General features: G+C 42.7%; 1 protein-coding gene across 1 annotated transcript in view; it reads left to right on the top strand.

The window, feature by feature from the left end:
* Positions 1–3,198: 3,198 nt before the first annotated feature.
* Positions 3,199–26,285, top strand: part of fryb (furry homolog b) — a 38,151-nt gene continuing 15,064 nt past the window's right edge. The window contains exons 1-37 of the mRNA XM_079355234.1: positions 3,199–3,667; positions 8,305–8,498; positions 8,662–8,715; positions 8,843–8,982; positions 9,692–9,782; positions 10,204–10,283; positions 10,420–10,500; positions 11,955–12,123; positions 12,450–12,542; positions 13,199–13,297; positions 15,120–15,221; positions 15,690–15,793; positions 16,064–16,172; positions 16,667–16,753; positions 17,196–17,367; positions 17,458–17,590; positions 18,144–18,251; positions 18,442–18,568; positions 18,935–19,048; positions 19,229–19,393; positions 19,669–19,755; positions 19,846–20,105; positions 20,227–20,416; positions 20,958–21,082; positions 21,801–21,858; positions 22,088–22,179; positions 22,386–22,558; positions 22,744–22,904; positions 23,017–23,127; positions 23,267–23,421; positions 23,728–23,827; positions 23,959–24,130; positions 24,563–24,813; positions 24,902–25,048; positions 25,198–25,366; positions 25,491–25,581; positions 25,699–25,772. Of these exons, the coding sequence (XP_079211360.1) occupies positions 3,595–3,667; positions 8,305–8,498; positions 8,662–8,715; positions 8,843–8,982; positions 9,692–9,782; positions 10,204–10,283; positions 10,420–10,500; positions 11,955–12,123; positions 12,450–12,542; positions 13,199–13,297; positions 15,120–15,221; positions 15,690–15,793; positions 16,064–16,172; positions 16,667–16,753; positions 17,196–17,367; positions 17,458–17,590; positions 18,144–18,251; positions 18,442–18,568; positions 18,935–19,048; positions 19,229–19,393; positions 19,669–19,755; positions 19,846–20,105; positions 20,227–20,416; positions 20,958–21,082; positions 21,801–21,858; positions 22,088–22,179; positions 22,386–22,558; positions 22,744–22,904; positions 23,017–23,127; positions 23,267–23,421; positions 23,728–23,827; positions 23,959–24,130; positions 24,563–24,813; positions 24,902–25,048; positions 25,198–25,366; positions 25,491–25,581; positions 25,699–25,772 (4,711 nt within the window). The 5' untranslated portion in view covers positions 3,199–3,594. The remainder of the gene's footprint in view (positions 3,668–8,304; positions 8,499–8,661; positions 8,716–8,842; positions 8,983–9,691; positions 9,783–10,203; positions 10,284–10,419; positions 10,501–11,954; positions 12,124–12,449; positions 12,543–13,198; positions 13,298–15,119; positions 15,222–15,689; positions 15,794–16,063; positions 16,173–16,666; positions 16,754–17,195; positions 17,368–17,457; positions 17,591–18,143; positions 18,252–18,441; positions 18,569–18,934; positions 19,049–19,228; positions 19,394–19,668; positions 19,756–19,845; positions 20,106–20,226; positions 20,417–20,957; positions 21,083–21,800; positions 21,859–22,087; positions 22,180–22,385; positions 22,559–22,743; positions 22,905–23,016; positions 23,128–23,266; positions 23,422–23,727; positions 23,828–23,958; positions 24,131–24,562; positions 24,814–24,901; positions 25,049–25,197; positions 25,367–25,490; positions 25,582–25,698; positions 25,773–26,285) is intronic.

Raw genomic sequence — 26,285 nt, 5'->3', positions numbered from 1 at the left:
TAGATAAGAGTAAACGGTGTGTAATGCAATTAGTGACACATGTAGTTGTGTTTGTTTGTTTTTGGGGAGGGGTCACATTCCAACAGCTGAGGAACATGCTCAGGCTCTGAGGAATCTTAGATCTCCAAGTGTTTGTGATGTGTGTGTCCATGCTTTTTGTTTGTAAGCTAAGCGATATAAATATCTGTCGCTGTATCAAAAAAATGTGCCTTCTCTTTTGACGTCATACATTTTAAAATCATTGCCATATCCTCGACACGTGTAGCGCTCCGCGCAGCTAACACTCGCTCCAGAGAAAACATCTCATTTACATAAAAAAAGGATGATTTTATGACTGCAACTTAATCTGGATTACTTTTGATCTCTTTGCTATTTCTTCCCTTAAGAATTGTCAGTGCCCTCCTTCCCTGCAGCTTTCCCTTCCAGTTCCAACATTGTGTTGCTTTTTTTTTTAGTTTGCCTAATACCTATACATGAAGTGCAAGACCTCAAATTATCCCACAGCCTTATGTTAGAAGAGTGTTCCACTCAGAGAAGCAGAGGATGTTGGGTTGAGATAAAAAAAAGGACAGATATTAGTCATCGCTATCAGTCAACTTTTTAGCAAGAAAACTTTTGCTTGACGTTTGAACATCATCCAGCATCATTATCACTTGTCTGTATCCAGAACGCAGCTGAATGCAAAGGCAGAAAAAGTCATTTGTTCGTGGTATTTGGCCGAAGACCGTCTTCAAAAAAGTTGCAGACAGGAATAGGCCTGCAGAGGTTTTCTGCTATATTTCTCCTCCTTCGAGATTAGACTGTAATTGTCTGTTAATGTGAACCAGGCCATCCTGTGCTCGTCAGCTCTCCTGTGAGCTGCAACTTTTGCTTGATACTGTATCTTGTGCTGTTTCTCCCCTCCCCAGCTTCAGCTCCCCCTCCCTCACCCGGTTGCATGTCCTGTGGCACTTCCGCGGTTCATCCAGGGAATTGCAGAATGACCCTAATTATTCACTTGTACTTCCACTCTAACTCATCGAACCGTAGCATCATTGCCGTGATAGCCATCATATCTCGCAGCTTGGACAGCCAGAGGAAAATGTGAGTGTTAGAGGTAGAGGGAGAGAAATGAATTCATCATCCCTCCTCCAATTCTTGAAAGGGATGCAGCAGTATTTTAAATTAAAGTTAGCTGCTGTTTGGTAACACATTGTAATCCAGTTAGAGTCACTGATCTGTGAAAATTCAAATAAGGGATATTTGATTAAGCAAGCCTGTGAACCAAAATGTTCAACACATTGAAATGTCTAAAAAAAAAAAAAGGGGAAGTTAATGGTAGTCCAACATCAGCTGACAATGATACCCTTCACGTTGGTTGGTATGGTACATGACTGACGACAGCCGATGACGTCTTTGAAAGACACAAAGAATTAGGCTCCATGGACTTCACTGAAACTTGAACTAAAGGCATTAATCATTGAATGTTTGAAAACTATAATTGCAGGACAGCCAGTATCATGCATCACTGTAAAGAACACATATTTTAATAAAAAAAAGAGCAAGTTGCCGAATCTATTGTATCTATATAATTGATAAAACAAATTGAAAGAGGACATATCATCCCCCCTTTTCACCTTTTCAAACATTCCCCTGTGGTCTAAATGAAACACATTTGCTGTCCAAATATAACGTGAATTAAACACATCAGAGGAGGTTTGAGACCCTGTATAAACCAGCTCTCTCAGAACGCTCCATTTGATGTGTGTGTCTCTTTAAATGCACTCAGTCCCCCTCAGATTTCCCGGTAGACATCCCTCCTTTGTAGCGAGAATAAAAATATTGTACTTCCACTCTAACTCCACTCTAACTGTGCCACTCTAACTGTGGACCTGTGCAAAGTTTTTGCTCAGGGCTGAGGGTGGAGTCCATGGGTGGAGACACGAGGGGAGGAGATTTTTTTTTTTTAAATCGGAATCCAGCTTGTGATGTCACAAACTGAGGACATTTGAAACAGAGCACTCTGTTAACTTTGTGTTGTTAAAATGCGCAACAATTAATTTAATGCAATTATCATTTTTGAAATAAAAAACTGCATAGTGTTCTTTCTGTACCTCAGAGGGTAATATTTTAGCAGTTTAACCAGAAGAGAATTTATTTTATGCGTAGGCTGTCATTGATCCGTTTTCGCAACCTTAAAGGATAATATATTTCATTAAAAAAAAAAAACACACATTTTTTAAAAATTATTTACGGTATTAATTTTTACTAATGACCGCTGCAGTAGTACACGGCTTTGTTTTTTTACCCTGACAAATGTCTGCCAGTCCTCCTCCCAAGCCGCTTATGGCCTCAATAATCTTCATCAGGTCAGGACACTTTGTGTTTTAAAGTAGAAGCAATATGAAGAGCAGGGGAAACAATAAGTCGCTATTGCTGCTAAAGCTTTATTGCTCTGTTTTGATAATAACTGAACTGAACGCTTGTGCAAGTATTCCTGCCGCTTAACTCAGTCAGTGCTTCTTCGGTTCGATTTTGGCAGCTGGGCATTTGGAAGAAAACTGAAACTGTGAAAGTGATGATGTCAAAATAGTATTAAAAAAAAAAAAAAAGGTTTCCTCTATGCCCAGTGAAATTAACACCCGAGGCTATACTGCCTAAACTTCATAACCTGAATGTAAAAACTTATTGTTGGGCATTGTATAGACAATAATGTTGTTTTGTACAGGGGTCATTGTTCATTAGTGCATGGTTGCACAACCATCACACACTCGTCTAGAAATAGTCCACATGCTGCTGCCCACACTTTGTTGGAATACATGTGCAGTATTGACTCTGACACGCGATGCCATTGACCAGTTATTCCCGGCAATTCATTAGTGCTGACTGCCTATCAATGCAGCTCTTTGCTCCCATTGGCTGAGGCGGGCTTCCGAGATGCTCGCTCATCACTTATTGTGAGACAGAAAGACAACATCATTCCCCTATGTCGTTGTCATCTTCATTTCACCGGGCTTCTTCCTTCCGCTGGATCTTCATTGAGCAAATGTTTTCTGCAACCCACCCTGTGCGGTGTGATCTGCTGTGTGTGTTTTTCTCTCTCTCTCTCTCTCTCCCTCTCCCTCTCTCTCTCTCTCTCTCTCTCTCTCTCTCTCTCTCTCTCTCTCTCTGTCTTTCCTCTAAGAGGATTGGCTGCTTGCGTCCACCAACATCTGTGTATCACTGTCCTGAGAGAGCAAAACAGAGAAGGGATGGGGGGTGTTAGCCAGCAAGATAGCAACACGGAGCGCAGGCAAGGCTGACTGCCACTCTCTCTTTTTTTTTTCTTCCCTTTCCCTCTGACACACACACACAGCCTTTCTTGGACATACGCACGCACACAAACAAACACACACTCAGCAGCATACAGCAGCAGAGCCGCAACATCCGCATCGCTGGCTGCCCACCCGCATCCCTCTCTCCTTCTCTCTCTCTCTCTCCTTCTCTCTCTCTCGCTCGCTCTCTCTCGGATTGCTCGCACGGCTCTCCTCTCACTTGTTCTGTCCGCAACGCCTCATCCTGCCGTCCTGTCCCCCCTCTGCTGTCTGTCACCGTGGCGACATAGCCTCTGCAGCCATGGCGACCAGCCAGCAGGATTCAGGCTTCTTTGACATCAGCATCAAGTCTCTGCTCAAGTCGTTGGGAGGGAGTGAGTACAGCTTACACATCCCAGTTGTTGTCGCTGGTAGAGAAACACAAATGTGTGATACTGTGTGCCTTCGTAGCAGACCAGGTAGTTGTCAGTACATGTGCTGCGGTGTGCAGACGATGCTTATTTTCTTTTCTGGAAGTGTGTGAGGTGGAGGGGAGTGAAAAGCAGGCAGCATGCAGCATGATCCACACTGTCAATATTTGGCGATCTTACATAATGGAGTAATGGAAGAGCAGTGGTTGAGAAGGAGCGAGAGAAAGCTGCTCCAGGGGTTAGTTCAGAGTAAATCTGCTTCCTATCTGAGTCAGATTTGTGTTATTATCTCCATGCCCAGCATTAAAGCTAGACATCCAGTATATCGGCCGTTCCTTATGAAAGAAATCTGAAGGTTAACATTTGTTGTCATCCTCTCGAACTCTCACTCTGACGTGCTGTTTTCACTCCAGAAGACTTCACCTAGTTGACCAAACACAGCTGGGAGTCACACAGAGGCATTGCGGGGTAAATCTCAAGCTGCTTCATTCCCACTGTCACAACCTGGACATGCTGTCCTTTTCTTCCAAAGGGTCTCACGAACACGAGACGTCAAAAGCGAGAGGAGATAGCTGCTTTCTTTATGTCCCGACTGAGGGCTGTAACGAAGCCGTCAACATGCAGCAGAGTGTTTACTGTAACGTCAGTGTGTTCTTACTGATGCAGCAAAATCTCCTCTGATGTTACGAACCTGTGTAATCCTCGTTTATTGACTCAACAGTGCTTGTGTTATTTTTGTCATTTGGCCCCACACAGTACAGTATGTGTCCGTACTTTTAAGTTTAAGTGTTACACAAAGGCCTTGTTACACTCTCTTGCCAAACAGTCCTCATGTTGCGTGTGTGTGTGTGTGTCTGTGTGAGTGTGTGTTCTTATTGTTCGATATCACTTCAGGCGGTTAGTGTGCGTGTAGGGCGGCAGTGAGGAGCTCATAGGTGTTCTTGGAGCTGAAGGTTAGCGGGGGTTATGATGGTTTAGGAGCTACACGAGGAGGAGGCGCGTGGATGGCTCGACGAGTGCGACGGCGCCATTTGTGACCCAAGTAATATAAAAGCAATCGCACGCCACACAATGTCGAGTTGTCCTCACCGCGTGGGCTAATTACAGCAGTGTAGCTTCAAGGTCACGACTGACGACGGCGTTAAGGAGTCCAGAGAGCCAACAAAGGGGGCCCTAATAACTCCAGTTAGGTTCGAGATGAACTTGTCCCACGTCATGCCGTGTTCAGGCTTGTGTCAACTGTAACGACACACTCCAAATGTAAACAAAGGGACTAGCTTGCTGTGAAAGTGTTCACACAGTGAAGAGATCCGCCTTTTAAATGAATTAGAATTTGTCAACACTGCTTTTTTCCCCCCCCACATCAGTAATGTTTTGTAAACACGTGTGAAGGAGGCCTCGATGTAACGTTAAATCAACAACCATAATCGTCAACACACAGACTTGTCGTTCTGTTGTTCAACTTGACGTCAAACTTTAGAATGTGTGTGTGTGAATTCAAGCGGAAAGCTTTGCCTTTGTCGCGCTTAAAGCTCATGTAAGTGACTTACAAAAGGGCCATCAGGTAAAAACTAAACCGACTGTTATTGAAGAGAAAAGGCCAGAACACATTCATCACATGCGATGAAAGTTCCCTTCTCTTGAAAGCAGACAGGTATGGTTCTGCTTCGTCTTGTCCAAAGCTGTTGGTCTTGTAATCATCTGCGCTCCTTAAAGGGACTCATCCAAGTCCACTGAACTTTACTGGCTCCAAAATACACAAACAGATGAGGAGTACGACCCCAGAAAAGTTCTTATTTTAATATGTTGGCCTTTCTTTTGACCTTCAGATGAAGACTAAAGTTTTATATATATATATATAAGTCAGATGTTTGTTTTCCCATTCTGCATCGTGTCACGTTTGTTCATCCCTTAAAAATATGTATTTGTTTTATGACACCCGAGAAATATTTAAAGTTGAATCTTTACTGGTCTTTAAATAATGGTGACATTCATTTTCCATTGATTGTCTGTGAAAATATCGCTACAATTTCCCTCAAAGGTTTCACAAAAAAAAAAAGAAGCTATCTATCAAATACTCAATTCAAGACAAGACAAGACATTCATCATGTTTTTTGCCGATTAATTTTCAGTCGAGCTATAAATGAGTCACCTCGTAGTTTCCACTCTGCAAATCTGGAGCTTCCTGTAATAATACGTTTAAAAAAACAACAACAACCTTCTTTCCATGTTCCAAGCTTATATTATACTACATTGTACCTAAAACAAACCTACAGTATTAGGGTAAGTGTAATTAAATCAGGGTAATGACTAGACATGTCAGCTGTTTGCTGACTCATCACTTTTACTGCTGACTCATCTAAACGTCTATGAGGATCCCAGGAAGCACTCTGGTGTGCTATCGACAAATCTATTTCACATCTTAAAGTCGTCCTGCTCGTCTCTCGCCCACAGGCATACATAAGGCTCTCTCACACACACACACACACACACACACACACACACACACACACACACACACACACACACACACACACAAACACACACAACTTAAATTTATGTCACCGAGAAACGGTAGCAGATTGCATTAGTTTAGGGTCAGCTTTTACGAAATGAGATCAGCGCTGTTTAATTTCACGTTAGTAAACTTTCCAGATGTGTTACCCTGCTCCCCCAGAGAGCGATTTCCTATTTGTCTACATGTGTATTTCTGTAGTCCTGTTTGTGTCTTAGTTTACATGTATGTGCACTTGAGTGTGAGTAGGGGTCAGTGGGAGTGGTGGGTATGTAAGAGAGTGACCTCCAGTGGTCTATATATAGCGCCTCCCTCCTCCCCTCGTCTCTCTCTCGGGGCAGTGTTGAAATTCCAACCCAACTCTTCTGGTCAGATCTCCACAAGGAGCAGACTTTACTTAACTGCTTCTGACAACTGAAGGACAGCCGCAAAACCACCACTGAAAGAAGCACTGTGCCTCCAGTACAACTTTCCAGTGCATGGATTCCACGGAGCTGCTGTACACAAGACGCGATGGCAGGCCGGAGGCGGAGCAGAAGCTACAGTAGAAACTGATAGTTGGTCTGAGGGCTCATATAGCTCTCAGAGTATGGGGCCCTACGCTGCGTCTGAGCCACGTAAAACTCTGCCTGAGCGACACAGTGGAATATTTCCCGATCCCCGTTGATAGACTTAACCGCGGTGATACTTTTAGGAGACACTTTGACAGCACCTCTCCCTCTGTGACTGCTGCGCTCGCCGCTCTGAGGAGTCATGCCGACTTTACTCGAGCGGTTTTACCCCTGCCACGGCTCCTCGGGTCTGTGGATACAGCATATCCTCCTCTTTCATCTGGATTAAATGTTGGATTCAGCTGTCATGACGTCTCTCCTCCTTGCCCGAGGCAAACATCTCTCACTTTATACCTGCCTGTCATTTTTTTCAAAGATGGAGCTTTACTCTTTGAGTTTTGGTTAAAAGCCGCCATATGCCCGGAGTTACAGACATTACTCACATGTCTGTAGTTACTGTCTTTGTGCAGTGGTTGGATACGAAAGACCAAAACGCTTCTGCGCTGCTAATCTCTGCAAAGGGTTGCATTTATTTGTCAATTATGGGAGCCATACTTCACACTTGGTAGACTACTCAGCTTCCCCTCCTATCCTCTTCATCCCGCGCTCCATCCAACTGTTTCTGCCCATTTCACCCCTCTTCACCCGCTGTGTCGCTGCCCTGTTGTGTGGCTGTCTGCACCATGGAAGTGCCAACTAAATGGAGCAGGGCTAGTGTCATCAGCTTCATCAAGGGCCTTGGTAAGCGTTAAGGGCTGTGTGTGTGTGTGTGTGTGTGTGTGTGTGTGTGTGTGTGTTCATGTGCACGTCCATGTTTTGCATCTTTTCAGTGCTCGGGTTACACACAAACAGGTCGCTGTCTGTAAGGCCCTGGGGGGGGGAATTAGTATTTACATCTCGACGAGGTCAGGTCACGTGGTCAGAACAGGTCAGATGGACCTGACAGAGTTGTTAACTAACAGCACACACACACACACACACACACACACGTACACACCAGGCATTTCTGGGAAATGCTGGGGTGAATTATCGCTTTGTTTTTTGGTTCTCAGGATGTTCAGAGGTTTCACCTGCACACAGTTCGTTTTGTGTGTTATTGTTTTTATTGTCACCTGCATTTATGAGCCTGTGATTCTCTTTCTGTAGAGATGCAATGTGGTTTTTTTTCATTGTTAGCTACAGCTGTTTTATTGCCTTTCACAAACGCTAAGGAAATGCTCTGTTTCTTAGAACGACAAAGTTGTTCAATTTGGACAGCATGTCTTTTCATTGGTCATTTGGGGCTTTATCCCACCTTATAGTCTAGACTTTCACTTCTCCCTGTTCATGTTCTTCTCTGTCTTTCGTTACATCATGCTAATATAATCAAAAGGGGGGGGGACGAAAACATGGTAGGCCCAGTGTTTGTGTATGCCTAGAAAGTTCCCCCTCAGACTTGGAGGAACATTATCGAAAGTAGAAATAACAACGAAAAAAAGAATCCGAATTATGATAAACGCACACTAAACTAACTGGTCTGTCCCGACTCTCCTCAGCCTCTCCAGTGGGATTTAAGCCCCCCCTCCCGCCAGTCAGTGGAACCTTGGGAGAGAGGAAGGGTCCTGTCATCATGGCGCCCGTCAACGTGGACCCTGAGAGTAAGCCGGGCGAGTTCGTCCTGAAAAGCCTCTTCGCCAACTTCACTCTGCTCTCTGAACGAAAGATTCGCATCATCATGGCTGAACCCCTGGTGAGTTACTTTGTACTTTTAGCCGTCTTCTTTGCTACTTTGCTTTCTGCCTTTTCAGTCATTGGTCATTTGTCGCCTCTCATAAATCATGGGCTTTTAGTGGTGATGCACACAGCAGCTATAATCCACTTAATTTTATAATGAATGCCTTCTTGTCTCACAGGAGAAGCCCCTCAACAAATCTCTACAGAGGGGAGAGGATCCACAGTTCGACCAGGTGTGTGTGGAAACATCATCAGCAGATGATTTTTTTTTTTTTTAATCCATTATCCAAATCTAGCCGTAGCATTTTATTTTGGGAATGGGATTAACCTCCTTCCCTCTGCCTCTCTGCTCACCCTCAGCTGATCAGCACCATGAGTTCTCTCGCAGAGTACTGCCTGCCCTCCATCCTGAAAACTCTGTTTGACTGGTACAAAAGGCAGAACGGCCTGGAGGACGAGTCCCATGAGTATCGACCCAGGGCCAACACCAAGTCAAAAAAGTAAGATAACGCCAACTAAACAAATGCATGGTTTACAATCTACACACACACAACAACAACAAAATATCCAATAACCTTATTCATAATGATGATGAAACAATTTATAGTCTTCCTGACTTATAAAATATGCAACAAACCTTAAATGCCCTTTTTTAAGCTATAATTCATTGTTTTCACATGCAAAATAATTTTCCATGTTAGATCATTTTGGATCCATAAAAGCACGCCGTCACCTCACAGTAAAAAAACAGGCATATGTCATACCCCAGATATTCATTACACACTCCACTTTTAACTCTTCCATCAAACGATCATTTAAAACAGTAACAGGTGTCCCTCAGGGCAGTATGTCAGAGAGATCCAATTAGCATCAGTGGTGGGAGCGCTTACTTTACTGTCATAGGACAATAACATATAAACTGTTCATGTGGAAGACTTTTTATATCACAGCACAAACATGCTGTACAAGCATCAACAAAACGAAACCTTGGTGGATATAAAACAAGAACATCAGTACTGGTAGAACACACAAAATGAACTGCACTAACAATGTTGCACTCTTCACCAAAGCTTATTTCGTGGTCTTTAACAACCTGCCCACTTTGTACACTAATCTGCTGTGCACATTTACATAATGGACCAGACGCTGCCGCCAGACGCTGACAAATAATGTGTCTCTTTCTTGTTACCTTCCATCTGTCTGTCTCAGTGATGAGCAACAGAAGGACTACTTACTGGAGCGGAGGGATCTGGCTATAGACTTCATCTTTTCTCTTGTGCTTATAGAAGTTTTGAAACAGGTGAGTCTAACTGTATTCAGTCTTTCTGTATTAAGCTTTGTGTGTCCAAACTCTTATTAGCATGAGTGAGCCTTTTTTATTTTTATTTTTTTTTATTAAAGACAGAATACAAACAGCGTTTCCATCAGATGAAAACAGAAACACACACTTTTAAACAACTGATCAAAATAAAACACGTCCCTGCATAGGAAGTGGTTTGATTATATAACATGTACTGCTTTGATCAACAACATACCTGTTGTCAGGGTGTCGGATGCTGACTTTCAACTTCACTGATGATAACCATATTAAAGTGAATGCAAAGGCTTATTTGCATAATATTGATGTCGCTCACAGACGCGCATGCAAATGTAATGAACACCCGGCGCATTAAGCAGCGTCTGATTACAACTCTTTCTTTTCTTTTTTTTTTTTCATCCAGATCCCCCTCCATCCTCTTTTGGATGGACTCATCCAAGAAGTCATAAACTTGGCCTTCAAGCACTTCAAGTACAAGGAAGGGTGAGCGTTACATATTCATTGACAAGATCCACGTAAATGTGTCCACGCAGAGCTCTAACCTTCCATTTGTTTTTATGATCTCAGCTCTGTGCATCACTTGACATTGTTCTTCGTTAACTCTGTGTTTACTTTGAAGGTATCTGGGACCCAACACTGGCAACATGCACATCGTGGCTGACCTGTACGCTGAGGTTGTGGGAGTTGTAGCTCAGTCGAGGTACTGACTTACACTGATGGAGCAAAGTATTGTTTATACTTGTTTGTGTTGCCTGCTCAGTTCATGTTTATGTTTCCACAGGGATTTGATTATGCTTGTTGTCATTACCTGTCTAAACCATATGAATTGGGTTTTTTTAATGTTTATTGAGATTATCTCCTATTTAACACAGACCCACATAACTTAAGAGTCTTATTATCTGAGTCCGTTCAGTCCGTGCATTAAAGATGCAGTCTGACCTAGCAGAGTAATTGGAGTAATTGAAAACGCTCCTTTTCCTGGGCCACTATTCCCAAGGCTGGTTTGGCAATTCCAAAATGATCTCCTATTCATTTTAAAATGTGGAATTTTATTCATTCATGTTCACAGTTTGCAGTGAAATTCTTCATGTAATTTGTGCTGCCCAAATTGAATTTTCTAATCTGGGTCATGTTGCAGCTGTGGTCGGATTTGTCAGAGTGGAACATTGAATTTGGTAGCTACCTGTCCTCCTCCTGACCCCATTTTCCAGTAGAAACAGCAATTACAAATACCATCCGTTTATCTTGAGTAAAAGGGAGTAGCATGAACAAATGCCTGTCTTAGCCTGTGTACTCACAGGCTGCTAGTGTGTGTATCTGAATGTGTGTGTGTGTGTGGTAATGACTGGAGATAATGACACTCTAGATGATGGTTGTCCGTCTGTTTAATGTTGTGGGTGATGAGCACTGTTCCAGTTTTCCAGGAGCTTATTACTGCGATGGAGGAAGTTCTCAGGGTCGCTCATTCACTGCAGTTCCACACACACACCCTTGTTGAGGTCTAACTTCTCAGTTTTACTTATTTGCAATTAATTATTGACACGCAGAGGTATTAAAAGGTGAAGCAAATTGGCATAAACAATCTGATCACATTCTTATTTCTCTTCGTTATCTGTGTATTTTCAATCCCGGTGAATAGATCGCAGTGTTTGTATGTAACTTATAACACCAAAATATAAAGCCGATGGCTGTTCCTCTTGCTAAACTGCTGTGTACCCTGTGTAGCATGCAAAAGCATGTGAGAAAAAACTAGACGCCCAAAGAACAAGTGCGCACACACACACACACACACACACACACACTCACACACACTCACACACATTCACATTCCCTCCACATCATCCCTCCAGATGCCTTTCTAAATATAGGCATGCAGAACGCTGATGGTAAAATCTATCTGGATGGTGGGTACATACACATGCGCACACACCCATGTGTACATGCAAAAAAAAAACAGGTGCACAGAGGAGCAAGAGTAACAACGAAAAGAAAAATTATTTAAGCCAACTTTAATGCAAAATTTGCAAAAAAACTATCTATACATGGCAAAATATTCCTGCATGATTGGAGTAATTCCACTCACCCCCACATACTAACACTTTGGGAAAACTAAAGAGAATAGAGTGTCACGTCTTGTCACTGTTCCCGCTTCAGGTTTCCCGGAGTGAGGAAGAAATTTATCTCCGAGCTGAAGGAGCTGCGGCAGAAGGAGCAGAGCCCGTATGTCATCCAGTCCACCATCAGCCTCATCATGGGACTCAAGTTCTTCCGCATTAAAATGTACCCAGTGGAAGACTTTGAAGCTTCCTTCCAGTTCATGCAGGTAGAGCAACAGAGGTCATGGAGGTAGCCTCCCTGTGATTTACACGTCATCAACCTTTGATGACTCTCAGTGAATGTTCATACGGAAATCTTTCCCTCCATACATTCATATCTTGAAGTAGAACAACCTCTTGGCAACATAGTTCCAATGAAGTAATAAGGGCTTTTGTTGATTGGCCCTTTGATGGTAATTGTAGCTTTAAAATGCCTCTCATTTCCTTCCCCCTGTTAAAACTGTGATTATAAACTGGTGACATTTCCATTACACAATGATCCTGTCCGTATGTTGTTTCTCTCACCGTCTCTAACCGCTCTCTCGCTCTTTAGGAGTGTGCCCAGTATTTCCTGGAAGTGAAGGATAAGGACATCAAGCACTCATTAGCAGGACTGTTTGTGGAGATACTTGTACCTGTAGCCGCTGTAAGTGCTCCTCGTTTTTAGTGCTCCACCATGCACTAAGGGCATTTCTCCATGTTTGGTTTCATGTTTTGCCAGATTCAAATTCAAGTTAACCTTTGTCTTTTAAAGTTCTCATATAATCAACTGAGGTTTGTTTTAATCACTCATGCGTCTTGCACTGATTGCCGCCTACATTTATGACAGAATCTTGAACAAAAATGACCAAAAAAAAGTTCTTGTTTGTTCTTGAAGCTTCTCACATTATACCTTTCAACGTCTAAGACAAGTCCCTACATAACTTACGGTTTAAAAGGCAGCACATTATTATGCTGAAATAGCACTTAGACATAGAACCATGCCAGCACTTTCATGGGAACTTCAAATGAATATGCGTTGTTTTGCTTTACAGTATGCCTTCCCGTCTGAGGAATTAGCCTCATTAAAAAAAAATCAATCTTTATACTCGTAATAAGTCATACATTTACAGTGTATTTTACTTTATGTCTGCTTGCATTAAGCAATAAAAAAATCCTCATTCAATTCAAAAACTTTATTTGTCCCCGGGGGTCAATTCAAGGGCACACAGAGCAGTGCAGCTTTACTAAAATAAGACAAAGAAAAAAAAAGTGTCATGGAAACACAATCTGGAATAATCTGCATTACTGTCTTTTCCTCAGACTGTGAAGAACGAGGTAAATGTGCCGTGTCTACGAAACTTTGTCGAGAGCTTGTACGATACCACACTGGACCTGTCCTCGAGGAAGAAGCACTCTCTGGTAAGTTTTCTATATTCCATTTCATCATTGCTCGTCGCTCTCCATTTCCTCCCCATTAAAAGCAATCGCTGAAGCACTTAACCGAACCCCTCCAACATAGAGCTTTTATCTGTCAGTAGGAAGGAGGCAGGAGTGCAGTATTCAGAACTCCTTCTAGTTTTTCTGAAGCGGTGCCAGATGGGTAATAGTTGCTCTACAGCAGGGGCACAGACGGGGGAATGAGAAAATGAGCTGCCGTCGATCGCTCTAAACATGAACAAGCACGCCATGAAGCAGCTCAGTTAGATTATCAGGACTGAACAAAAATGTTTACCATGAAGGTTAAGTACATGATAACAGTAATAAGATTATGTGACAGAAATGGCAAGATGTTACTACAACAATTCTTCCTACAGCGATCTTTTTCTCCGTAGTTTGGCACTTGGAGTCGTTTTTACCGGGAATGAGTGCAACAATCTGGAGTTTCAGAAAAAAATTTCAACGTGTTTCAAAAATAAATAACTTTTTTCAAGTATTGTAAAACTCTACATAAGTGCATGACCTTTCCTAATCTCAAGATATATAACTCTTATCTATAACTTTCCTTTAAAAAGTTTGTTGAAATTGGAATTATGTTGGATAAACAACCTTTTTTATTTTTTTTTAAATCTAATTTGTCTCCCTTTTGTTCTCTTGTAAATGTCACAACTTAGACTCCTCAGCTGTTCGTTTGACAAATTGGTTAACAATCCATGTCTTCAGGCTGCAGACCTATTATTCGTGTGTTGCTCTCGTTGCTATACATGCGCATGCATCCTTTGTGCCTCGACTTGGACTTGTGTCATCACGACTGCAGACATGTCACAGGCCCAGTATGCATTGCATCCTTCCATAGATTCCCCAAATACCTAAAGCAACTGACGCATTCTTGACCCTGCACACCTCTCTGCATTCATATCGCCTGTCTTTTCACTTTTTCCAAACGAACAGTGCGCAGGTATGCACACGAACACGCAAAACACTTACCTGCCTGTCAGAGGCAAACGGGCAGACATGACAGGAATGGCAGAAATGTAATGTATTTCCTTAATTGTTATTCTGGGTGTCTAAAGGAGACACTGAAATAGCAGATAACAAACACCCATCTTGATAAAGTCTGACAGGTGAACGACGCACTCCTCAAACTTAATGTTCATGACAAGGGTGTAACTGGACCTACACCGATCATTAGCGAAGCATTCGTGTGAAAGAATGATCTGTATGCAGACTTACGTTGCCCTTTGCAGGTGACTGAACAAACGACAGACCAAGTTCACGTTTCTGTACGTGAACTTCATGTTGGTATCCTAAATGTGCTGATTTCTTCTCCACTATTTGAATGGTTTTGTTCACACTGCAGACGAGAGAGAGAGAGAGAGAGAGAGAGAGAGCAAAGAGAGAAGTGCTTTCTTTGATTTATTGATCGGCTTCCAGAGGGGGGAAACATGACTGATTGAGGGGAAAACTTGTTAATGTGGGATTAATAAATCCAGGAAGACATGGAAAAGGGAAGGGAAAGTATTGGAATGATGCTTAAACGAATAAAGTGCATATTTTTGCGAGACAACAAATCAAGAAGAAGAAATCTATTTTAACCTCAAATGCGTCTGGGAGAATGTGCATGCAAAAGAGTGCGGTCTCCTTCTTTACTCTTCTGAGAGAAAAAACGAAAATTGTTTGTGTTCTGCTTACGTTGAATAATGAGGATCTTTATACTACGATGCTTTGCTGCCTGTCGTCTGAAGTGTCTGATGCTAATGTGTCCCATCTGTCCTCTCTCTCTCTCTCTCTCTCCCTGCTCCAGGCTCTCTATCCTCTGGTGACCTGCCTGCTGTGTGTCAGTCAGAAGCAGTTCTTCCTCAGCCGCTGGCACATTTTCCTCAACAACTGCCTCTCAAATCTCAAGGTCAGTCCTTCCGTCTGCACCGTGCATATTCCAAAAATAAACTCAAAGTGGTGTTTACTTGTATAGAGAACAAATAATTGGAAACCCCTACTAAGACTAAGTGGTCTGTGAAATAGATTTCTACCCATGGGGAACAGTTTTGACAAAGTGACGAACCATAAATTCATGCATGAGTGAACTTCTCACTTCGACTGCTGTAATGTTGACAAATGAAGCATCAGTATTTCTTACCTCGAGGGAAACACAGCAGGTTAAGAACTGAGGGATGAATGGGGGCTCATTAAGACTTCTGTGACAGTTTGGTCCATTATAAAACTGTAAATTCTCACTTGTCTGCATAAGGTACAGAATGTTAGGGGATCACCTTTCTCTGAGAGATTGTATTTCTTACTTCTGGGTGAGGGGAAATCAGTAGTTGTGTACCTGAGGAAAGGCAATAACTGTTTCTCGGCACGTTTATAAACGCAGAACAAAGATCCCAAGATGGCACGTGTGGCTCTTGAATCCCTCTACCGCCTGCTGTGGGTCTACATGATCCGAATCAAATGTGAGAGCAACACTGGAACACAGAGGTAAAAGAAACATATTAATATGATTTTTCTTTCAAAATCGAAAAAAAAAAAAAAAAAACAACACAAAAATTCTCCTAGTTTTGTGCTGTAATATGTCTCCTTCAACACACAGCCCTGTGAACTGCAGATATTGTTTTTCATTAGTTTCTGTGTGAGATTATTTATTTGTCTTTTTTTTTTACTTCATGTGGATGATGTATCCTATACTTGGCCCTAAGAGGGTTCATCTAAAATCTTATTAACTTCTCATTTCTGTCCTTTATCCGCCAGTCGTTTGACGTCCATCACCTCCACTCTGTTCCCCAAAGGGAGTCGGAGCGTCGTGCCCCGAGACATGCCCCTCAATATCTTTGTCAAGATTATACAGTTTATTGCACAGGTTTGTTCCTGTCTTTCTTGTTCTGAACATGTTCACTTGAAGGTTGTGCTTTGTGTGGAGCTAAACATTTCAGAAGAGCTCCGTATGTATTCTGTTTCTTTTTCTCAGCTACAGGGAGAGAACTAGAAAAACAATTCCCTTACCCACATTGCTAATTATACAGAATTACAAAGGATCTGATATTATGTTTTAATTTGAAACAGAATTCATTATCAAAACTGAAATGTTTTTCTTTCTTTCTTTTCATGTCACCAAAACAACAGTAATGACAACAAATTAAAATAATGTTCCTGAATCAGACTTTTAATTTCCATTTAATGTGTTCCCCAACATCTCCTCTTATATCCTTCAACATTCGCCGTCTCACATTTTCATCAGTTATGTAATAATGATAAAAACGTCCCGTCTGTGATATAATGTAGATGTTCTTTGCTGCCCTCACAGCAGATTAACTCTTAAATCCTCTAACACTGGTATGTTTGTCCTCTTTTCAGGAGAGGCTGGATTTCGCCATGAAGGAGATCATATTCGACCTGCTGAGTGTTGGGAAACCCGCCAAAGCGTTCAGTCTCAACCCAGAGGTAAAAAAGAATCCTTCTCCGCACGCAGTCACACATATCAGCAGAGAATCTCTCGACCACGAAACAAGGAGGAGTACGCTAACATGTATGTGGAGTCTTTAGCCAACAGCCCGGTAAAGAACAAAAAGCTCTGTGTTGGCGCCTTGACATGTAATGCAACACCAGGATGAATAAGCACCTCAGGTGTTGATAATACACGGTGTGATTAAAGGACTCAGGTGTTGGGTTTAAAAAAATGACAAAATGAGGGTATGTGTAGTTTCAAAGAAGAGAGGTAACCAGACCTCTGTAGGCTGTTCCTCATATCCGCCTGAGCCAATCAGAACCAAATCTACCAAACTCTCGGTCAACAAGTTGCATTTCTCACACACAGTCCATGCTGCTCTTTTTAAACAAACTCTCTGACCTGAGCTAAGCATAGTGTGTGTTCTTCATGTTCCAGCGTATGAACATAGGTCTGCGGGCTTTCCTGGTGATAGCAGACGCTCTGCAACAGAAAGATGGAGAGCCTCCTATGCCCAACACAGGAGCCACTCTGCCGTCTGGAAACTCGCTGAAGAAGAAGAAAACGTACCTCAGCAAGACGCTCACTGAGGAGGAAGCCAAACTAATTGGTCTGTGTGTGTTTTTTTTCTTTTTCTTTTAAATAATAGGTTTCTCTAACTTCAGTAGAGTCTGTAATGTCTCTGTTTGTTTCTCCGCAGGCATGTCCCTGTACTACTCCCAGGTGCGAAAGTCTCTGGACAACATCCTGAGACACCTTGATAAGGAGGTGGGTCGTTGTATGATGCTCACCAGTGTCCAGATGCTCAACAAAGAACCAGAGGACATGATCACGTATGTTCCTATAAACATCTGGAGCTAAACATCATTTTAACTTAGTAAAACCTACTTAAAGAACTACACTTCTAGCTACATTTAGCTTTACATATTGTAATCTGTCTTTTAACATTTGTTTATCAGGGTGTTAGTTAACAGACAAAGGCTGTATACTTGATACACATTTGTACAGTAAATAAATACAGAATATTAATCAAGGTCCAGAGCTGCTTTACATGGTGGATATTGACATAATAAATCATTGAGCATTAGCATAGAGCAACGAGGGAAAATGATTGCCTAGTTTCTACATAATCAATGAAGGGTTGCCAGGGCTTATGTCATGTTATCAATGAAACCTTGTCAAATGAAGTGGAGGAGTTATTCCAGTTAATGCTGTTGCTAACCATCTGCTCACTGAAAGGGTCACAAGCTCTTCAACAGTGACACTAAGTCCTCATAGTAAACCATCTCTACTTCTGATGTGTTACCTTTTTTAAATCAAAGATGTAGTACATGTCTAATTTTTGGTGTGTTAACATTCTTGACGTCCCCCCTCTGTCTTTAACAGGGGGGAAAGGAAGCCTAAAATCGACCTGTTCCGGACGTGTGTGGCAGCCATTCCTCGTATCCTTCCTGATGCCATGTCCAAACCTGAGCTCATTGACCTACTTTCACGGTGAGTCGAAAACAATCATCATCAACAGCAAACACAAGTGCAATCATGCTATTTTAAGATCTGCGATGCTTTTTAACATTTTTTTTAATGTCGGAGCCCAAATCAAAAGATTTATGGCAGCAAGTTGTCCAACTTAACCTACATAGTCCAAATGTATTCATTCATTTATTTATTTCATCTTTCCCTTCAGACTGACGGTGCACATGGACGATGAGCTTCGTCTCATTTCACAGAACTCCCTGCAGAGTCTATTACTCGACTTCTCAGACTGGAGGGAAGACGTCCTGTTTGGTTACACACATTTCCTTTTGCGAGAGGTAAGACTGCAAGTGAACAGACACCGGCAGCAACGTGAACACTCCAAGATAACATGCAACACATTCATTACACATCCTTTACATGTGCGTTATCATGGATTATAACTTTAGATGGGATGGGCTTTTTTTATTATTTATTTATTTTTTATGCTTTTAATGTTAAATTATTTCTGCACTTTAAGGGATTGTACAGTAAATTTTGTTGTATTGGTATAATAACAATAAAGACAATTTAATTCAATTCAATTTAATCTGTCGCAATATTAAATGTCCTGTTTTTACTCTTTGATCATTCTTTCATTATGCATTATCCCCCCCCTTCACCACAGGAGGCTAATGTTTGTGTCTCTCTCTAAAACATTTCAGGTCCAAGACACCCATCAAGGTCTGCAGGATGCGTCTGTGAAGCTCCTCCTCCAGCTGCTCACACAGTGGAGGTTAGCTCTGCAGCTCCAGGGGAAGACGCGAGGTGGAGTTGAGGTTCGTACAGCTTTGTAGGGAGTTGAACACAGTGATGGTTACAGGTGGCTGAGGCGTTTTGTTTTGACACGTCACACATTCAATATCTAAGAGATTCCCCGTTCTTTTATTTCCCTTGAAATATTTATTTGTCACTCCTCACTAACTCCTTCTTCCCTTGCTGTTTGCCTTCTCCGTTAGTCCAGCCCCAGACTCCCTGAGCGAAGCCCCCACTGCTCAGTGCTCCATGCTGTTGAGGGCCTGGCTCTGCTGCTGCTCTGCTCGTGTCAGATCAGCACGAGGAAGCTGGCGGTCGGCGTGTTGAGAGAAATACGCTGCCTCTTCACAGCTCTGGGACATGCTGAGGTATGACATGTATGCAGACTAAATCACCAGCTTGTCATGTTTTCAACTTCTGTGTAGTTCTTCGGTTCTCATACCAAAGAAAACGTTACCTGCATGTATCAGGCAGCAGTTATTACGTTTCCACAGAGCAGAGAGAAAGAGGCAGGAAAATGTCAGGATAGAGGGAGAGCCAGTGGACTGTGATTAGATATGTAGCATGTGCAGCCTGTGAATTCTCACACACTGTATGACGCTGTTATAAAAATAGCTGATTCTATATATGTCTTCCCTTCCAGGATGATGACAAACCCATGATAGAAGTCATGGACCAGCTGAGCCCAGCTGTTATGGACAGTTTTGTTCATGTGGCTGTCTCTGACTCGGTAAGCTTACGCGGAACAACACGAACATCACGAAAATTTCAGCAGCTGTGTAAACGTTCTTTAATCAATTTCCCCTTCTCCCCTTCTCAGTCCACCCTGCCCCTCAACCACCATGTTGACCTGCAGTGGCTGGTGGAGTGGACAGCTCGACTTGTGAGCAGTTCCTACGACGTTAAGAGCCCCAGCCATGTCTGGATCTTTGCCCAGTGCATGAAGGACCCGTGGGTGCTCTGTCTGCACATCTTCTTGCGGCAGGAACACCTGCCTAAACACTGCCCCACTGCTCTGGGATACGCCTGGCCCTACGTGTTCACACGCCTCCAGCTGCTACTGCCGCTGGTTGACCCAAAGTACGAGAGCACGCGTGAATTATGTCTTTAGAGTTTCATTTTTAAATTCCTCATTCACCAAATGTCTATGAAAGATTTAAATATCAGACCACCGGCCTGGTCTCTTTTTGTCTTCCTGCAGCAGCCCAGTGAACGCGAAGAAGACCAGCACAGCAGGCTCCAGCGACAACTACATCTCTCTGTGGCGTAACTACCTGATCCTGTGTCTGGGTGTGGCTAAGCCGAGCATCATGTCTCCCGGTCACCTCAGAGCTTCCACACCTGAGATCACTGCCACGACGCCGGATGGCAGCATCACCTATGACAACAAGGTGCGTGTTTGTGAGACGATGTTATAAGATAAGATAATCCTTTATTCATCTCGCAAGTGGAGAAATTTACAATCATCAAGCTTTTAATTATTTGTTGATTGGCTGATTCGTCCTGTTTCTTAAATTTGTTTTAAAAAGGTTCCCGCACAATGGCTTTTAAGTATTTATTTTCGTCCAAACAGCTCTATTAGATGAAGAGTAGATTGAACTGCAGCAAAAAACAGGGAAGAGAAAAAGATTGGAATCTTTGTTTTTTTTTTAATTCACGTTTTATCTATAAAGTTGCAGATTGATTTTTTTGATAAACTTATCAATGAATCACTTGATGGCTGCCAATATATTGCATCTCTGACTACGAGGGGTTGATGATTGTGCTTTAAATATGAGGAAGTTTTTTAAAATGGAAACTCTTTTTTTACAGCTGTATACCCTTACATTTGTTTTTTTTTGTTTTTTAAAAGAGGTGAAAATTGGGGGAAATTCTGGCTTATTTTGAAGGAAACCAAATCTTACTGACAGATTTTGTTGATTTGTCTCTCAGGTGATCGGCACTCCCTCCGTTGCCTGGCTTCTAAAACAACTTGTCCCTCTCATGAGAGCTGAGAGTTTGGAGATCACTGAGTCTCTGGTGCTGGGGTTCGGATGCACAAACGCCCTGGTCTTCAGGTACTTGAACATCAACACCGTCAATACATGTAGGGTCCATCACAAAAACAAAAGTCAGTTTTGAAGACGTTTAATGGCTGTTGTTGAATCACAAATCTGTTGTTGGTTAGTGTAATGTTCCTGGTGTGAGCGGTTTTCTCACATGTTGATTACAAAGGAAACGGACGATGTACTAGATTTGGTGCTAATCTCTTACATAAGAAAGGCGGGATTCCTCTGTCTCTTAACGTTGCCTTCATCTATTAGTTCTTCCCATCAGTTATTTACATTCACTTCATAACTGAGATGAGCTGCGTGCCTCTGAGACATTCTCAGCAGAGAAAAAAAACCTGTGTCACTGATGTAGAAGAGATGTCTCAGAGGCACAGACATGTATCATATTTAGATAGACAGAGGATCCTTTGTGAGAGGGAGGATTTTTTTCATTTTAAAGAGATCATCTATTTTTAACTGTTTTCCTAAAGGGAGTGCATTGTTATGAAAGAGATAATCGTCTCCCTAGACACATCTGTGTCATGTTGTCCATGTTTAAGGATTAAATTAGTTTTTTTAGGCACTTCACATTTGGGTTGCACAATATATATATCTGTTACAAATCTTTCTGTTTCCTTAAATCAGAAAATCCTCCTGCTACGAGAATGGGAGGATTTGATCAATGTCCTTAAGAAATTGAGCAATCAATGGACTTTTTCCCCTCTTTGATCCTTTACGCTTTTAGAGAGCTGGTCGAAGAACTCCATCCACTGATGAAGGAGGCACTGGAACGGAGGCCTGAGGTAACACACACACACACACACACACACACACACACACACACACACACACACACACACACACACACACGCTACATATGAGCGTAAAAGTTGTTGATCATTCCTATAGCTAATGCTAAGTTGTTTTTATTTCAGCAACTTATTAGCCTACTCCATACACATGCTCATGCTTCCCAGTATAAACATATCCAGCCTGCTAACAGTGAAAATGTAAATCTGTGTGTGTTTGCAGAACAAGAAGCGCAGAGAGAGGAGGGATCTTCTCAGGCTGCAGCTGCTCAGGATCTTTGAACTGTTGGCTAATGCGGGAGTCATCAGTGACAGGTACCAACCGCATTTTAGCCTTTGAGTGCCCTCTACTGTATTTGTTTTGGCACTGGTGTTTCTGTTAGGCTCAAACCACTCAGGTCTAATCATTCATTTCCTCTGTTGACTCACAATCACATTTGACTCTCCCTCACTTCACGCCTTCCGATACACGTGTAACATTTACGATCAAACCTCCGAGACGATCTTTATGGTCTTTACAGCACCAACGGGGCACTGGAGCGTGACTCCCTTGCATTGGGTGCTTTGTTCCTGGAGTATGTGGATCTCACCAGGATGCTTTTGGAGGCTGAGAATGAGAAGGAGCTGGACGTGCTGAAGGACATCAGAGCACATTTCAGTGGGATGGTGGCTAATCTCATTCAGTGTGTTCCTGGTAAATCATTTCGATTTCTTTTTATATACATGCTATATATTGCACGGGCCTGTCAGTAGTGCTTGTGACTGATTTCTTGTCGCATAGTAAAAATGTTTCTCAGTCTGTTAGTGTTAAGTTTTCCCACTATTTTGATCCTTCCTGTCTCTTTCTGTTTCCCCACCGTCACATTCACATCGGTGCAGTCCACCACAGGCGCTTTCTCTTCCCTCAGCAGTCTCTGAGACACCACCTCTTCATCCTCTTCAGTCAGTGGGCTGGACCCTTCAGTGTCATGTTCACTCCCCTCGATCGTTACAGCGACCGCAACCACCAGATCACCCGCTACCAGTACTGTGCTCTAAAGGTAGACAAAACCACAGCCACATACCCCCCTACACAGCAAGATGAATCCTGCCATGCTTCCTTCTGTTGTATTCTGTAGAAACCTTCTCTTTAATTTTTCTTTTGTCACACAGGCCATGTCCGCAGTTCTGTGTTGTGGTCCGGTGTTTGACAATGTGGGACTCTCGACTGACGGCTATCTCTACAAATGGCTCGACAACATACTGGCCTGCCATGATCTACGGGTAACCTTAGCCTTAACCTTAACCCTTAGGTCAACCTTTGCATTGGAGTATTTCACAACAGCTTTGTTTGATTCCCTGATTCTGCTGCTCTACATTTCTAATACAAAGTATCATGTTTTTTTTTCTTTTTTTTTCGTAGGTGCACCGTTTGGGTTGTGAGGTGGTCATCCTGCTCTTAGAACTGAACCCAGACCAAATCAACCTTTTTAACTGGGCTGTGGACCGCTGCTTCACTGGATCTTACCAGCTGGCATCCGGCTGCTTTAAAGCCATCGCCACTGTCTGTGGGAACAGGTGGGGAATCATGGAATTGTTTGAGTTGACCCTGAATAACCAGCAGCTCCTGCTCCACCTCTCTCTGGCATGTTACCTGCCTGATGGAGAATATTAATCATTTCTAAAATGTCTTAGATAATTTTATTTAACAGGTAAAGAAATGTTCAAATAATGCACTCTGATTTATAAAGCTGTCTTGTTATTGTACATTTCAGTCTATTTCTCACTCTGGTCAGATCTTTTTTGTTTTTTTTGTCAATATTTATGAAGCAAGTTTTATAATTGTAATCAGCAGCTAATGTTCATTCCTCCTTTCTTTGCCAGGAATTACCCATGTGACCTTGTGACCTTGCTCAATCTGGTATTGTTCAAAGCTTCAGACACCAGCAGGGAAATATACGAGATTTCTATGCAGCTGATGCAGGTACATTCAGCACACAGAAGGGGGGAAACGTCTGTGCTCAATTTGAACTTGATTGCACAAAATCTAACATTTTATTGTTATGTACGTCTTTACCACAGTCTTACTAGGAAGTCTTTATGATGTGTTTGCAGGTGCTAGAGTCGAAGCTGTCTGCGTACTCTAAACGCATGGTGGAGCAGAAGCCTGGTAATATTTTGTATGGGACACACGGCCCACTGCCTCCACTGTACAGCGTCAACCTGTCTCAACTCTCCATCCAGCTGGCCAGCATGTACCCCGAGCTCACGCTGCCTCTTTTCTCAGGTGACTTTTTTCAGGGTGAACACAGTTCACACAGCTTCATGCCACTGGAGATCAAGTCATTTTTTTCTGTTGTGTTATGAAACAAGATTAACAAAGACTAGGATCTCTATATATATTTGTATGTTTGGAGAAGAAATGTTATTCCTTTCTAAAGCTGTTAATAAATCTCCACTCCCAACCCTTCTTGGTTTTTCTACACTAGGATATTTCAAAAAGCAAAGACTGCCAATCAAATCAAAGAATCGAATTGACACGAAAGCTGTTTTATTGTGACTTTTTTAATTTGATGCACTGAATGCTAAGTGCATCCATCACATCTTAAAGCCCTCAACATGCTTAGGTCTCTTTTAAACACGCATACAAAACTCCCTTGAGGTAATTTTTTCATTTTTTAGATATGAATTCCTCTCCTTGACATTTTCTCCCGTGCAGAGGTGAGCCAGCGGTTCCCCACCACCCACCCTAATGGCAGACAGATCATGCTCTCCTACCTGCTGCCCTGGCTAAGTAACATTGAGCTTGTGGACACCGGGCTCCTGCCCCCCGCCTCAAGCCCCTGCACTCCTGAGGAAGGGCCTCAGGGTCAGGGTGTCGTTCTGCCCCCCTGTCTGCGAGGTAACGGCTGGGGCTCCCTACAGGCGACCTCGCTTGTGCTCAACAACCTCATGTTCATGACTGCTAAGGTAAAAAGCTGAGCTTGTCTTTTTTTTTGTCCTTTACACTCTACTACATGTTCTTCTTTTTAACATGTTTTTCTCTTTACATTAAAAGTATGGAGATGAAGTTCCTGGCCAAGAGATTGAGAATGCCTGGAATGCTCTGGTATCCAATGAGAGATGGGGCAATAACTTACGGATCACTCTGCAGTTCCTTATCAGCCTGTGTGGAGTCAGCAGCGATACAACACTGTTACCTTATGTAAGTGCAGCCTGTGCACAGCTGCTCTACTGTTATACTGTGAATGAAACTCTCAATTTTCAAAGGGATTCATTTGGAATAAAAAATACTATCGCTTTCGAGACAGTGTTAGCACATCCAGTTAACTCATCTGTTTTCATTGGTTTTAGATAAAGAAAGTGGTGATCTACCTGTGTCGCAACAACACCATCCAGACTATGGAGGAGCTGATTTTTGAGCTGCAGCAGACTGACCCGGTGAACCCTGTGGTCCTGCACTGCGACAACCCTCCCTTCTATCGCTTTGCTGCCAGCAACAAAGCCTCAACCTCACAGACAGGTGGGAGGCATCATTCTTAAATACCCTGCAATGTCAACATGATGCACAACTGACTTTCCTGGTTGGTTACTCTATCTGGCAGGTAAGGAGTTTACTGATTAGCCTTGTATTGTCTCCTATGCAGGCACCACCTCCAGCAGTAACACTGTAGTGGCTGGTCAGGATAATCTGCCCGACACAGACGAGACCAAGCTGGTCAGAGAGAGTGAAGAACGGTGAGTGTTTACATAACCTTACTTTGCTCACAAATGTTGCTGTAATGTGCCGTCGTATTGTGCTTTCCACTTTGTTAATATGGAGGTTTAACTTTGCATGTCATGTATTTTTTTCAGGAGGGCCAGGGCTCACAACAGACTAGAGTCACGCTACAGCAACAGCTCAGGAGGCTCCTACGAGGACGAAAAGAGTGAGTCCTCTTTAGTTCTCATGAAGCTGAATGTCAAAAATGACGGCTTGTATAATGTGAACTCGCACACAGCCCACAGCAGTCTGTGACTTAGAAGGAGCCCCAGGACAGACATTCTTCAAGTCAGTCAGCTATAATCTCAAGGACTTTATGATGGCTGTCAACAATCCCCTTCTTCTTGGACTTTTTTATTATTTTTTTTAATTTTTTTAAGGGACTGTGCACTATAACCCCGACACAGCCACAGCTATACTGCTGTGGCTAGACTAAAACGAGTGTGTCGCTCACTGCTCTTTATTCCATTGTTGTATGCGTCCCAGTTGTAAATCAAACATGTTATTTGGAATCAAGTCAAAGCCCACCATGTGTCCCCTGTGACACAGATACAAATTTATCCTCAACCTCTCTGATGGCACCAAGTCTATCTTTAGCAGGCGTCTGAGTCGAGAGGCTTCCACGTGTGAGTCTGCTGCTGCAGTCTTCATGTGACAGAGGAGAGCTGTAACAAGCAAA

This window comes from Symphodus melops, assembly GCF_947650265.1.
Source record: "Symphodus melops genome assembly, chromosome: 11".
Classification (NCBI taxonomy): Eukaryota; Metazoa; Chordata; class Actinopteri; order Labriformes; family Labridae; genus Symphodus; species Symphodus melops.
The sequence above is the reverse complement of the archived record's forward strand: the minus strand, read 5'-3'. Positions and strand labels throughout refer to the sequence as shown.